Source organism: Cariama cristata, unplaced genomic scaffold, assembly GCF_000690535.1.
Source record: "Cariama cristata isolate BGI_N322 unplaced genomic scaffold, ASM69053v1 scaffold29382, whole genome shotgun sequence".
NCBI classification, from domain to species: Eukaryota; Metazoa; Chordata; class Aves; order Cariamiformes; family Cariamidae; genus Cariama; species Cariama cristata.
The window spans coordinates 36,660-49,462 of NW_009605091.1; the positions used below are offsets into that span (position 1 = coordinate 36,660).

The 12,803-nt window shown below is 42.0% G+C and overlaps 1 protein-coding gene across 1 annotated transcript in view; it reads left to right on the forward strand.

The window, feature by feature from the left end:
- The window catches only part of LOC104158238 (inositol 1,4,5-trisphosphate receptor type 2), a gene marked incomplete at both ends in the record, with an annotated part of 55,845 nt that overhangs the window by 4,869 nt on the left and 38,173 nt on the right, over positions 1 to 12,803 (forward strand). Inside the window, 3 exons of the mRNA XM_009695828.1 lie at positions 5,271 to 5,386; positions 6,567 to 6,653; positions 7,329 to 7,487. Coding sequence (XP_009694130.1) covers positions 5,271 to 5,386; positions 6,567 to 6,653; positions 7,329 to 7,487 — 362 coding nt within the window. The remainder of the gene's footprint in view (positions 1 to 5,270; positions 5,387 to 6,566; positions 6,654 to 7,328; positions 7,488 to 12,803) is intronic.

Genomic DNA, 12,803 nt, shown 5'->3' on the forward strand with positions numbered 1-12,803 from the left:
CCCCCCCCCCCCCCCCAATAAGTAATTGATATGTGCCTCCACACTGATAGTTTGTCATGTTTTCTTACTTTCTAATAAGCCAAGATGTAGTGTAGAAGGTTAAGCCTGGAGTGTGACCAGGGAGAGCTGCTTCTTTTTTTCCATTTTGTAAAGAAAACTTGAGGTGATTTTTTATTGTTTTGAAAATGTGTGTGTGTGCTGGGGTGGGCAATGTTTCTCATTTTCTCTATCTTCACTTCATGCACAAGTAGTTGAAATTTTGCCTGGAAGATTTTGTGGGTATGAGAAAATTGATGAAACTGCAGAAGTTGAAGACATGAAAGTTTAGTAAGTGGAACTGGCTGATACTTTTAAGCTATTTGCTTTAAACCTATTTGTTTACCTTTGATAGTACCTACTTAATTAGTGTCCTCAGGAAGAGAAGCATTTATGTAAAACTCTGTAAAGTAATGAGTTAGGAACTAGGACTATCCGAGAATGCCTGCAGAAGTTGACAGTCTGTCTCATGAGTGGGTTGCTAGACTGACCTCCAGGAGGGCTGTGCTTTTGATCTACTGTATGTGCTAGAAAGTTGCTTTATAATCTTATGCCTCAGTTTCTCTTTTTTTTCTGTTTATTTAAAATAAAACTTCTCTAGGGCAGGCATTGCTTTTCTGCCCCCCCTGATGTTTAGGACTGCAAAGCTTGAATTTCTATAGTATTCTATTGTTACTCTGATAAATTTAAGTGGGGAAAAAAGACCAGAAAAAAATAATGAGATGACCTATTTTTAATATATCTGGAATTTAAAAAAAGAAAAAATAGAGAAAAGCTTTGTCTGTAAACAAAGAATATGAATTTTTTTAGTCTATAAATTGAGGAAAATACAATTGAAATGATATCGATCTTAAAGTTCTTGGTAGTTCAAATTCTAAAGCACTAGACTGGGAGTTAGGAGAGCTGTGTTGTGCAGCATGGCTACAGATGGAGCTGTGTGGCGGCTGAGGTTTCCTACCGCCTGCTCTACATTTCCTTCTCTTTGAGAACTATCATTAGGAAAAATTCACCCACTTCTGGGAGGCAGACCCACACAGTAGTGACTGCACATCCGTGTTCATCTGGCATTTCTCTGCAGTGTGGTAGCACTGTGCTCTGAGACTGCATGAGGATGAGAAGCAGTGCGTTTACTCAAGTAGCAGGATGTGTGGGGAGTAACTGGGAAATGAAGACTGGTCCTATAAAAAGCAGATATTGTTACTTCAAAGAAATAAGTGTTTCATGAAGCCTTCTGAGAAGGCACATTAATTGTAGATTCTTACAGAAAATAATAGTGAACTTTTTGTCTTAAGAGCTGAAATCCCAATACTCAAAATCTCCTACAACATATACAATATGATTTAACAGTACACAGCATTTTGTAATTTTTTTTTTTCTCCCCTTTCTTAGTGTCCTGGATATTGTGAAAGTTACATGGGAGTTATGTACTCTAGGTTGTATGATATAGTTCTCATTGTAAATGTTTCCCTTTGAAATGAAAGTAAACACCTTTGCAAGGTGGCTGGGTTTGCTTTGATAAAGATTTGTAACTCTGTCTCCTAGGAACGGCAACTCAGGGTTAGGGAGCAAATCGGTGCGGACTTTGGGTCAGTGCCAAGGGAAGTACTGCCACTGATGGTGTTTTTGTATGGACAAGCTTTGCTGCTATGAATAGTAGAGGAAGATCAATTGCTATGAAGGGGAGAGGCAGTGCAATGAAAAGCTTGCTGTAATGATGGCCAATGTATGAGACGTGAAACGGCATATTTGCCAAGCTAAAAGCATTGCAGCTTAGTTTGTGGCTTGAGAGCCAGCACTATGGCAAACTGCTAGCTCTGGGGGTGCAGGCGGTGGGAGGAACGTGTGGCACGGTCTTACTCTGGTGATTTTGGCAGCACTAACATCACGTAGCTATGCTTAGCTGGGCCTGACTGTAGTTGAGAGTGCTGCCTGTTTTAAGGAATGAGAGTTCATTTTCACTTGGGAAAGGCAAGGCCAGTCTTCACACTAGATTTCTCTTCCCTCTTCTGTTGTGTTACAAGAAGTGTTCCTACTGTAACATGGTTTCAGTAACTCCTCACAGACTGTGAAGAGATGGGTGTGTTGGAAGATATATGGAGGGTATATCTCAGAGGTTTAGCTCCTCTCTCCCTGTGTGAAAGAGTAATTCCATTGGACTGACAGTGTTGAAACTGAGAACAGGATCTACCTTGGTATCTAGCATCTTCTACAGAGAGGTTGAGAGTTTGACACTTGAATTCTTCGCTCATAAGGGTGGAACAGTTAGGAAACTTTTCTCATCACATGTGTGATAGACAGGACTTCCCACATGAGCTGTTGTGGACTGAAGAGCTGGAGCAAGTCCTAGGTAAGTTAGCAATGGCAGATGTTAAACTTACTCTGGGAATTAGATAGTGGGTAGGACAGCACTGTAAAATAGAAACTGTCTGCTGCTGACCTGAGTGGTTGAAAACCCAGACTATGACTTTGGGATAGCTTCCTGTAGCTTCCCCAGCTGACATCTTTGTGACAGTAATGGGTGAATGATGAGATTACACTGTATTTAAAAATTACATGCAAGGTTGGTAAATTCAACAGGGTCACCTACACATTGATCCAGTGTGTAACTGGAATGTGTACTTAGTGTTGATATTGCAGCTGTTATTTCATGTTGTGGCACCTTTGATAACAGAGGTGAGGGTGACTACACAGTGCTGTTGGAAAGGAACTCTCTTTGGAGAAGGCAGCAGGTGAGCTGAGGGTAGAGAGGACTGTTTTCAAATTGTTCTGTGCTATGTGATATGTATGCCATTAACTGTGTTGAGTGTGGTGGTAAATAAGAACTTCATGTTGCTCACATGGAGATAGCATTCTCCTCTTTTTCTCTTTTCTGTATTTTTGTGAGGAGCACTGTCTGTGCCATACTCTGTGAAATGTGGCTTTCCAGTGGTGTTGCAGAGTCTCTTCTTTGTGGGAAAGTTGCCTGATAACCAGCAGAGAAGTGATGCTGCTGATTCTGGCCAGACTCAGGTGTCAGCACCTGCAAGATGTGCTTGTGGGATCAGAAGAGGAACTCTTCTATTCTTAATCCAACCCTGGGGCAAAATCTCTTCTAAGTAGGACACATTGCCTCTATTACCTGCCTCTAGCTTGTGCCACGGTTGCATGGCTGGGGGTCAGGTGGGAATAGTTGCTTCCCTCCTGTCTCTACCTTCCTGAGACCCTGACATGGAGCAGGGAGGAAATTCTTCAGAGGTCATTTTTCTCTGCAAGTGGATTAGTCCTCAGAGTGCTTGACCCTCTGTGACAGTTGAATATGGAGGGCTAATAGTAAGACATCTGTAAGTTGCAACCCATGTTGGGGAAGTTTCGTGCTATAATACACATCTAATCCTGTATGTTATTACTAGACTCACAGCAGAACTCTGCTAATTAATACTTTCCTGTCCGTTCCTCTTGCGAGTTGATACACATGGGGTGTGAAAGGACAATTACCAACATTTGCTCAAGCCTAGCTTTTAGAGCAGCTGGTGATTGGGACCATGCAAGACTAGGTATTGTTTATCACTCTAAAAGCAGTCGGATTTAGACAAATCATGAGCCTCTATTTCCAGTCTATAGGACTGTCACTGGCCCAAAGAGTCTTGAGTCAGGGAATTTCACAAAATTTAGTTTCTTGCCAATTAACATTAACTTTCAATTATTGATTTTGGTATTTGGAAATAAAGGTGAACAATTGAACAAGCACTTAGGGAAGGACCCCTTGACTTCCCTCCGGACACATCTCTTCCACTTCCTAGTCCCCAACCCCCTCACTGCACATGGCCCCCGCAGGGAGGCGATAGGTTGGGGATGGGGGTCGGTGTGTGGCGACTCGCTTTCCGTTGCTGCTCCTTGTTTCTTACTCCACGACTGCACCGTTGGCTGCAGTCTCCTCAGGGTGTTCCTCCTCCTCTGTTGACCTCTGTGCAGCCAGCCTGCTCGGGCAGTTCCTCTTGGGTGGCCTTCCTTCCTTCCCTTCTTACCCATTTTTCACCTAGTCTGTTGGATGGCAGTGGTTTTCAGTTTGTGTCACTTTGTTTTTACTGTTAGTTTTTTTTATCAATCTTAGTGAAGGCACATGTAGACTCTGAATACCGCGTTAACCTCCTTGGTGGCTTGCAGCCGAACGCCCATGCAATCTTGTGTTTCAGCAGTGCCAGAATCATAGAATCATAGAATCATTATGGTTGGACGAGACCTCAAAGATCATCAAGTCCAACTGTATACCCGATGTCACCCTGCCCGCTAAGCCCACTAAATCATGTATCGAAGTGCCACATCTAAACGTTTTTTGAACACCTCCAGGGATAATGAGTCCACCACCTCCCTGGTGAGCCCGTTCCGATGCCTAACGACTCTGACAGTGAGGAAGTTTGTCCTAATATCCAGCCTGAACTTCCCCTGGTGCAACTTGAGACCGTTTCCTTTTGACCTATCGCTAGCTATCGGGGAGAAGAGACCAACCCCCACCTCGCTACAACCTCCTTTCAGGTAGTTGTAGAGGGTGATCAGGTCTCCCCTCAGCCTCCTCTTCTCCAGGCTAAACAACCCCAGCTCCCTCAGCCGCTCCTCATCAGAGCCGTTCACCACCTTTGCTGCTCTTCTCTGGACACGCTCCAGCAGCTCAATGTCCTTCTTGTAGTGAGGGGCCCAAAACTGGACACAGTATTCGAGGTGCGGCCTCACCAGCGCAGAGTACAAAGGGATGATCACTTCCCTAGACCTACTGGCCACGCTATTTCTGATGCAAGCCAGGATGCTGTTGGCCGCCTTGGCCACCTGGGCACACTGCTGGCTCATGTTCAGCTGGCTGTCGACCAAAGAAGGAGCAGGGCAGCCAGATGTATGGCATACAGAAAGCAGGACTGTGTTTTGAAGGTTTCACATGCCTTCAAACAGTGCATCTGTAATCTTGTGCTGCAGCAAAGAATACTAATAAAGCAGCAGGCAGTTTTGCATATGGCAGGCTCACAGCCTGGATCTCTTACCAAGGTTGTATGCAGTGGGCATGTGTGGGGCATTGAAGGCTTTAGGTTCAACTCAGATGTTCTGCCAACCTGTTTATGGTACCCTTGCCATCAAGCTGTTTGGTGACTATGTTTAAACACTGGTATCTAGGCATTTCTGGAAAAGGAAACCAACCAAAGCATTCTTAAAAATGAAGGAAGTGTCTTTCAAGATCGCTTATGAGTATTTCTTTCAATCTTCCACAGACTGCCTATTCAAGGTGTGTCCTATGAACCGATATTCAGCCCAGAAGCAGTACTGGAAAGCCAAGCAAGCCAAACAAGGAAACCATACAGAAGCAGCATTGCTGAAGAAACTTCAAGTAAGAGACATCTGTATTTGTAATCTTATCTCAATCTGCAGGCTGTAGAATTACAATAGAATGAGAAAGAATAAGTGCCTTGGAAACCACTGTGATGGCTGCTATTATGCCACCATAGCAACTTTATATTATCCTTAGCTTCTCTGCCTCCTGACTGGCATTTATTGCCTTTACCGTGGTTTTTATCTTACTTTGGGCTGGAGGTTGTGCCTTTGATATAAGCAAAACATTGCTTTCAGAAGTTTTATAAAGTAAAAACGGAGTTGTTAAAATCAGGGGTGGGCCCTGGCTTAAACCATGCTATTATTTTAGGAGTCCTTTTCAGGAGTTAGGCAGAAGGGTGGACAAAGAGATGTTATCAACACTTTAGTTTGGAAATTCCTCAGAATTGGTTGTCTCTGCTTTCAGTCTAGGTGATTCTTCTCTGAACCATTGCGCAGACTCTATTTTGCATCAAATACAGTCTGGATGAACCAACTCCTCTGTCTCTGAAAAAGATCTGTCCTGATCTTATAACTGAATGCATAAGACTTAGTGAAAACAAGGTCATATCAAACTTGGTTGATAGGTTCACATGCCGTGGAGCGGCTGCCAGAGCTTCCAGTTAAGAACAGCAAGGAAGGCACATGGTGTGTGGCTAGAGCTAGCTACACAGCAATTAGAGCTAGGAGCTGAGGGTTTGTTCTGTGGCTATGTGTGACTCAGACTATTGTGCTTAGCCTTGATTTTGCAATGTGTGACCTACTAGATTGTTATGTATAAAAGTCCATGTATTGTATGCAATTAAAAACCCAACAAGTAAAAGGAATGGTGACAGGGAGAAGCTAATCATAGGCCCTTCTTTTTCCTCTTTCAGGATGAAATAAAGCACCTGGAATTTCTTTTTGTGCTTGGAAATTTTTAAAATAGCATGCATCTCAGGTGTGACCCGTAAATTGTGACTGAGTTTCTATTCTGGGTGATAAAAAAACCAGAATCATTACACAGGATCTGGGCGATTATAATTCAGAAAATTATGCTGCGGCAGGATTTGGGTGCTAATATTTTCACTGCAGTAATGCTTGCAGGTTGGAGGAAACATTTTAAATGTGATGCCATTTCCTTTTTACACTGTCTGTTCTAGTAGCTGAATACAGGTACTGACTTTTTAGAGTTTAAAGAAATAATCGTTTTCTTGCAGCATGCAGCAGAACTGGAACAAAAGCAGAATGAAAGCGAGAACAGAAAGCTGTTGGGCGAAATTGTAAAATATAGCAATGTCATACAGGTAAACCTATTGAAATTCATCTGCCTTCTCTCAGAGCTGGAAAGGGAACAGTTGTTTCATTTCAAGGTTACAGTGAAAATGAAACTAACCACTGTAATCTGGATTGTCAAGGGTCAGGTAAACAGAACTTGGTGAAGTTTACAATATTGTGTTTTTCTGTCTGTTTTAAAGCCTACCAGAAGTGCTGCATATTCATGTTTAAATAATATGTCATAATATAAATTTTATGTGTAACTTTTGCTGCTGAGGTTTAGAATCTGAATGTAAATATGTGTCTCTTATTTTCAAGATTTATTTCAAAATCATATTATAGAGGTGCTGTGCAGCGCATTTTAAATCACTGAAGTCATTTGTACTTCATGACATATAAATGAGACAGAAGTTATGTTCTTAAGTGCAGTACAGCTTTCCTGTAATGGTTGAAATTCCTGAAGGTAACACTAATAATGGACCCTTGCCCTACCTATGTAGTATATGTTAAACTGATTGACGCATTTCTCTCAATCTGAGATATAGCATCTCTTTTCCTAAACTGCAGTATACTTTGGTAACTCTCTTCTAGTTTTATTTTGACTTTATGAAAAATCACTACAATGTGAAAGCCTGTGCCCTCCTCTTTTGACTGAAGGGAGGATAACTAATAGCTGTACTAATTTTTTTAATGTTTGTTCACAGCTACTACACATAAAAAGTAACAAGTACCTCACGGTCAATAAGAGATTGCCGGCTCTGCTAGAGAAGAATGCTATGCGGGTGTCTCTGGATGCTGCAGGGAATGAGGGATCCTGGTTTTATATCCAGCCGTTCTGGAAACTGAGGAGTGAAGGTGACAATGTAAGTGGAAATACTGAATGTGTAAGAGGGAGAAGGCAGAAAGTTTCCAGAAGACACATGATTTCTTTGCTGCTGGCATAAGTCATGATGGATTGAGTTCAGAAAAAATAAATTTAAACAGTACTTGGGACTGTTACCTTTAATGTATAACTAGAAAGTGTTACCAAATTATATGGTCTGGAATCTGAAATGTTACCCCATTCATCTGAGCCTCTGCTCACCTGTGTTGGGGCATCTTTGCTAAGCCCACCTGTTGTGTGCAGATTTACAAAGCTGATAAGTCATAGTTTACACTAGAGTAAATTTTCTTTTATAAAAGATTTTTTTAAATATTCTGGGCAAAATTTTTTTCAAGAGGTCTGCAGAGAATGTCTCTAGGAAATACGTAAGGTTTCTTTAAATCTGTATCCCTCCTCAACATGAGGGTTAGGTTTCAGTAGGAATCTTGTATATTGGTAAGAGGAAAAATATGTAGGAGAGCTCTGCTGCACATCTGAGAGTTGCGGTATAAGATTAAAACTCAGTTCTTCATTCAGCTGGCTGTGGCTTGGTTAAGTGCCCACTGTGGAAAATTCAAATCTCTGTCTGGGAAGGACACATAATAGACTTGTGTGGTTTTATATTGTAGACCTGGCTGGGAATATTTGACCACTCTCCCCTGTGAAGTGATGAGTGAAAGAGCTGTCTCAGGATTGCAGACAGGGTTGCCTGTTTTCTGGTGTGTTTTCTCTCATTAGCTTTGTGGTTACCCAGCTCTTGGGATGCTATCCAGGATGAGTGTGGCTGCTTGCAGCTCCTTTTGGCAATCTGTTGTGGGGAGGAGAAGGACTGCATTCCCAGCTCGTGGTCAGAAGTCCTGAAAGTCATAGTCTTTCCCTGCTCCATGCAGTGATCAGAAGGGTATGTGAAAAGCTCCACTTCTCCTCAAGCCTGTTGCAGAGAAAAGCAGTAAACTTGAGTAGCCCTCTGGGGCACATCTGCATGGCTTTTCAGCTGGGGAAAATAAGTGTTGTGGATCACACATTAACCTGATACTCCTTTCCCTCATTGGAAAGCAAAAAAGGTGACTTACTGCTTTAAGGTTTTGACTTAATTTCTTAGAATGACATCAGTTCTGCAGCATCTTAATTTCTTGTGCCTGGGAAATAAGTACATATTGTCCTCTTCAGAGTGAGGACCTGGGGTTCCCAGATTATGATCTGCAAAGCCATTATGAACCCTTACAGATGAGAGCAGCAGAATGATCTTAAGCCTTATAAGTCAACCTCAGTACTATAGAGTTTTTGATTCAGTTTTACACTATTGTGGGCTGGTAAGAGTTTGGAAGCGGTTTTGCTGGTCTGAAAAGTTTGTAGATCATCACAGTGGTCGCTGTAACATCCAACTCTGTGGACCTCTCTCGTAGTTTGTTCCCCATGGGGCTGTATTTGACAGGCTCTAAGCTACAAGGACTGTGTGGGAAACTGTCAGGTTTACTCCTAACTTAATGGCCTCCTTTGGAACTGCTCATTTTCTGTCACCAGGTGTTGCCTTTCAGAGCTGGGAGCTTGCCATTATATTATACAGAGGGAAGTCTTGAGACCCAGGTTTTTCATCCTTTCTACCAGACCCAAAAAGATCTGGTAATTTTCTTTGCAAACTTCCAGTGCTAAACATTACTCCTTTGGTAGCTTTCTCATAACTGCTCTGGCATATTTCCACCCCCTTGACAGTTACAGAAACTAGGCAGCTGTTGTGAGGGGGACAGGGGTGGCAAGCAATGGAGGAAATCCTTCATTTTCCTCTCACAGATGGAGAGAGGCTCCAGCCTTGTACTCAGTCCTTCCCTCTGTTACTCCCAGACATGTACCCATTAAAAAGCTAGTTTCTGGGGGACTCATCTACAAAGCACCTAATACCACGTAAGCTAGGACCATGTACTAGGTTAGCTTTTAAAGGACTTACATTTTCTTTTTGGTATACTTTTCTTCTTCTGACTTCTCAGTCCATGGAGTTAGCTTGGTATATCAGACCATTATTCTGTTTGGAAACTTTGGGTTTTTTTAATTTTCAGTTTCTGTGCTATAATGAGGAAATTTCCTAAGAAAGCACATTTTAGAAAGACTTTAGAACAGTAGAAGTGAGTATTGAATTACTGCTTGGATGTGTCGGATAACCCAGACAAGGTAGGTCCAAACATACCATATATTTTAAAAGAAAAGAAGGTGGTTTAGTCTGGGGGAAGCTGTGATATAGGAAGTCATGTGTGTGACTTTTCTGGTAAGTCATCACAGTTGTTTAACCTTGTCAAATATTTTAAAAATTATTTTTCTGAAGGAGGGTTAGCTTAACTTCATTAGGAACTGATTAGTTATGGAAGTCAATGAAAGTACTGAAAAATTATGGCTGAAAATTTACAGTAATTGGCATAACTGCAGTATTTCCCACATACTTTTATTAAGCATATACCAGCTCTCCTTCAATGGAAGATGTGATTGATCAAGGCTAGAGCTGGTTCCAGTTTGACTGGATAGCAAAATGTGCACCAATAGCACGATTAGCTCTGTGTGGATTGCATTTTCAGTTGTCTGCCATTTTAGCGGTTTGAAAGCTTGATCTTGCAGCATGGCAAGGGAGATGGTCTCGGATTTGGGGAATGCCCAGCCATGTGGGTGTGAAAGTTCTGTTAATCCTCCCAATCTTTGAAGTGTGTCAGCAGTGCCACTGACAGATGCAGTTATAACATAAAAGCAACAGAGATGGAGTAGCAAAGCCTTTGGTGTGCCCAGTAACCTACTTGAATAGTCAGTCCAAACTGAAATCACTTCTGTGGCATCTTCACAGCTAGTATAACCTTTTGTTACTGCCAATCTTTGAGATACTACACCTCTACTAGATGATTTGCTCCTACTTCTTGATTGTGGTGTAGATGTAACTGTCAGGTGGGTTTGCTGAGTTTATATGAACAACAGAATCATATGAAGTGATACCAGCACTGGTCCCCCGCCCAGAAGACAAAGTTCAGTCAGCTTTCACTGTGGCTTTTCCCACTCTCAATGTACCCTCTCCACCAAGACATTGACAAGTAGGGCTGCATGAATTTAGAAATTACATTGTGCAGGAAGAACTCCGCTGCATCCAAGACTGAAGGACCATGTAGATTTATCTTTAATTCAAAAGTTGAATTCTCATTGGCTTCACTATGAATTTAATAATTCTTTGGAAGTTTCTTATCTAGACAAGAAAGGGTAAGAGTTTTGTCAGAGGAATCAGGAATGAAATCCTCAAAAGCTGTGTGTCTAATGCAAGTTTAACCAATTCATGTCTGTACATAATGAAGAAGTCCCAGAGACCTGTCAGACTATTACCCGCTGCTGATCTACAGCATACTGTGGCCAGCTGTGCCCAAGGGTAGCTAAGGAAGAGGAGAAAGAGCTGGTGTCAGTTTTCATTTCGCAGAGCAGAACCTTGGGAATACATTGCTCTGTGTTCTATAATCTCCAGGTAGTACAGTTCTACAGGGAGAAATATGGGCACGTGGGCATGTGAGTGCTCCGTCTCCAGTGTTTGGGCATGCTGGGGCATTATTTGGAGCCAGAAACAACTGGGTAGGGGACGGGAGAAACTCCAAAGAGCAGATTTGCAGCTTGCCCAAGGCAGCTGTGTATAAGAGAACAGGATTCCCTCTTCAGTTCCTTTCATTTTCTGCGTCACTGGTGGACGGTGTATAGGAAACAAGTGCTGTGAAATTGCCCTTATCCCTTCCTTCCCAACCACCTATGGAGGTTTGAAGCAAGAAGAAAAAGAAGAAAGGAAAAGAACGTAGGATATCTCATTGCTTCTGTGGCAGCTGGCAGAGCTGGCTGGAATTGAGGGCAGGTTACTGAAGTGGACTTGGAGCAGGGTAGGAGACTGAGACAGAAACCATGACCCACATAACAGTTCTTCCTCAGATGGGTGCCTACAGCAGAGCAGCTGTGTGCGTCTTCTTTCCTCTGGTTACTTTCATGGTAGTCACAGGCTTGCATTCAAAGATGTGTTCCCCCTGCCCCTCCTTTTTTTTTTTCTTTTTCAATAAGATGCTTGATGTTGTGCTCTCTTGCTAATGAAGTTGTTATAGTCCTGGTGTACTTGCAATAATTTTGAAGTCCTGATTCCAATTTGCAGGATGCAACCCTGATGGTTTTTTGATAAATGAATTGTCTGATCATAACTTCTTAAAATGGGCTGTAAGTAATGTCTGTGTGAAGCATGGCATGCAGGAATGTATTGCATAAGTAATGTATCTTAAAGGCATCTTGTCATTAGTTTGGTTCCATTAGTGAACTTTTTCTCATTACTTGGATTAAATAGGATTTCTACGCGTAGTGTGAGCATGATGACACTGTCTTATGCTACTGTTTATTTTAGCTGTGTTGGTAAAAGCAGGCAACCTTCTTTTTCGCCTCTGCAATAAGTGGGCCAAATTCACCTGCGTTGAAGTTACACAAGGCTGAATTGGGCTCTGCTTTTTCATAGGCAATGTGCTGATTAATGCAGAAAGCATTTTTGTTTATTTGTGTTCCAAAAGAAAGCATGGCTTGTGCAGCATTTCGTATAGCAGAAATCACATGTAGCCACTTGTCTTCGTGTGTGTGTGCGCTTAAAATTGCTGTGAACAGCATAAGCAAATCAAGACCCAGTGCCAGCCAATCTATGTGGACTGGGTTCTTTTTTTTTTTTTTTTAATTATTTATTTCCCCTGCATTCCAGGTATGAATTGAGTTCTCCATATGCATGTCTCAAGCACTTTTTAGGTCAAAGATATTTTCATATATTGTTTTTCCCTGTCTGTATAGGTAAAGAATTGCAAGGGCATGGGAATTTGCTTACAGGGAGTCAGGTAGGAATTCCTCTCATAGAGGGAAGGTCTCTCAGCTGATGTACCTGCTGCTTGTTTTGAGCTTCAAAGAGGGGATGGAGTGTGTTTGCCTCTGAATTTCTGGTGATTTATGTTCCTTTCCAGATTGCAGTCATACAATCCAAATCACAGAACTGCTGAGCCTGTCGTGACATTTGCCAGAAGATGATCCACAGAGTTGGGGAGTGACTAGGCTAAAGAAGTCTTGTCACAGGCAAATTTTTAAGGCTTTTGTGAAATGAAAGATACATTGATAGGAGAAGGTTGACTGAGAGCAAGGAAGGGAAAAGTCTTGCTGTCTGACTACAGATTATTTTCTAAGCTTTCTTACCTTTTTGGCTGGCGATATATAGGGGCTAAAGAGTAGTTAATGTACCTTTTAGATGAATTGAACTGCTCTTGAAATCCATATGTTTTTGTCTGTTTCATGATCTCGA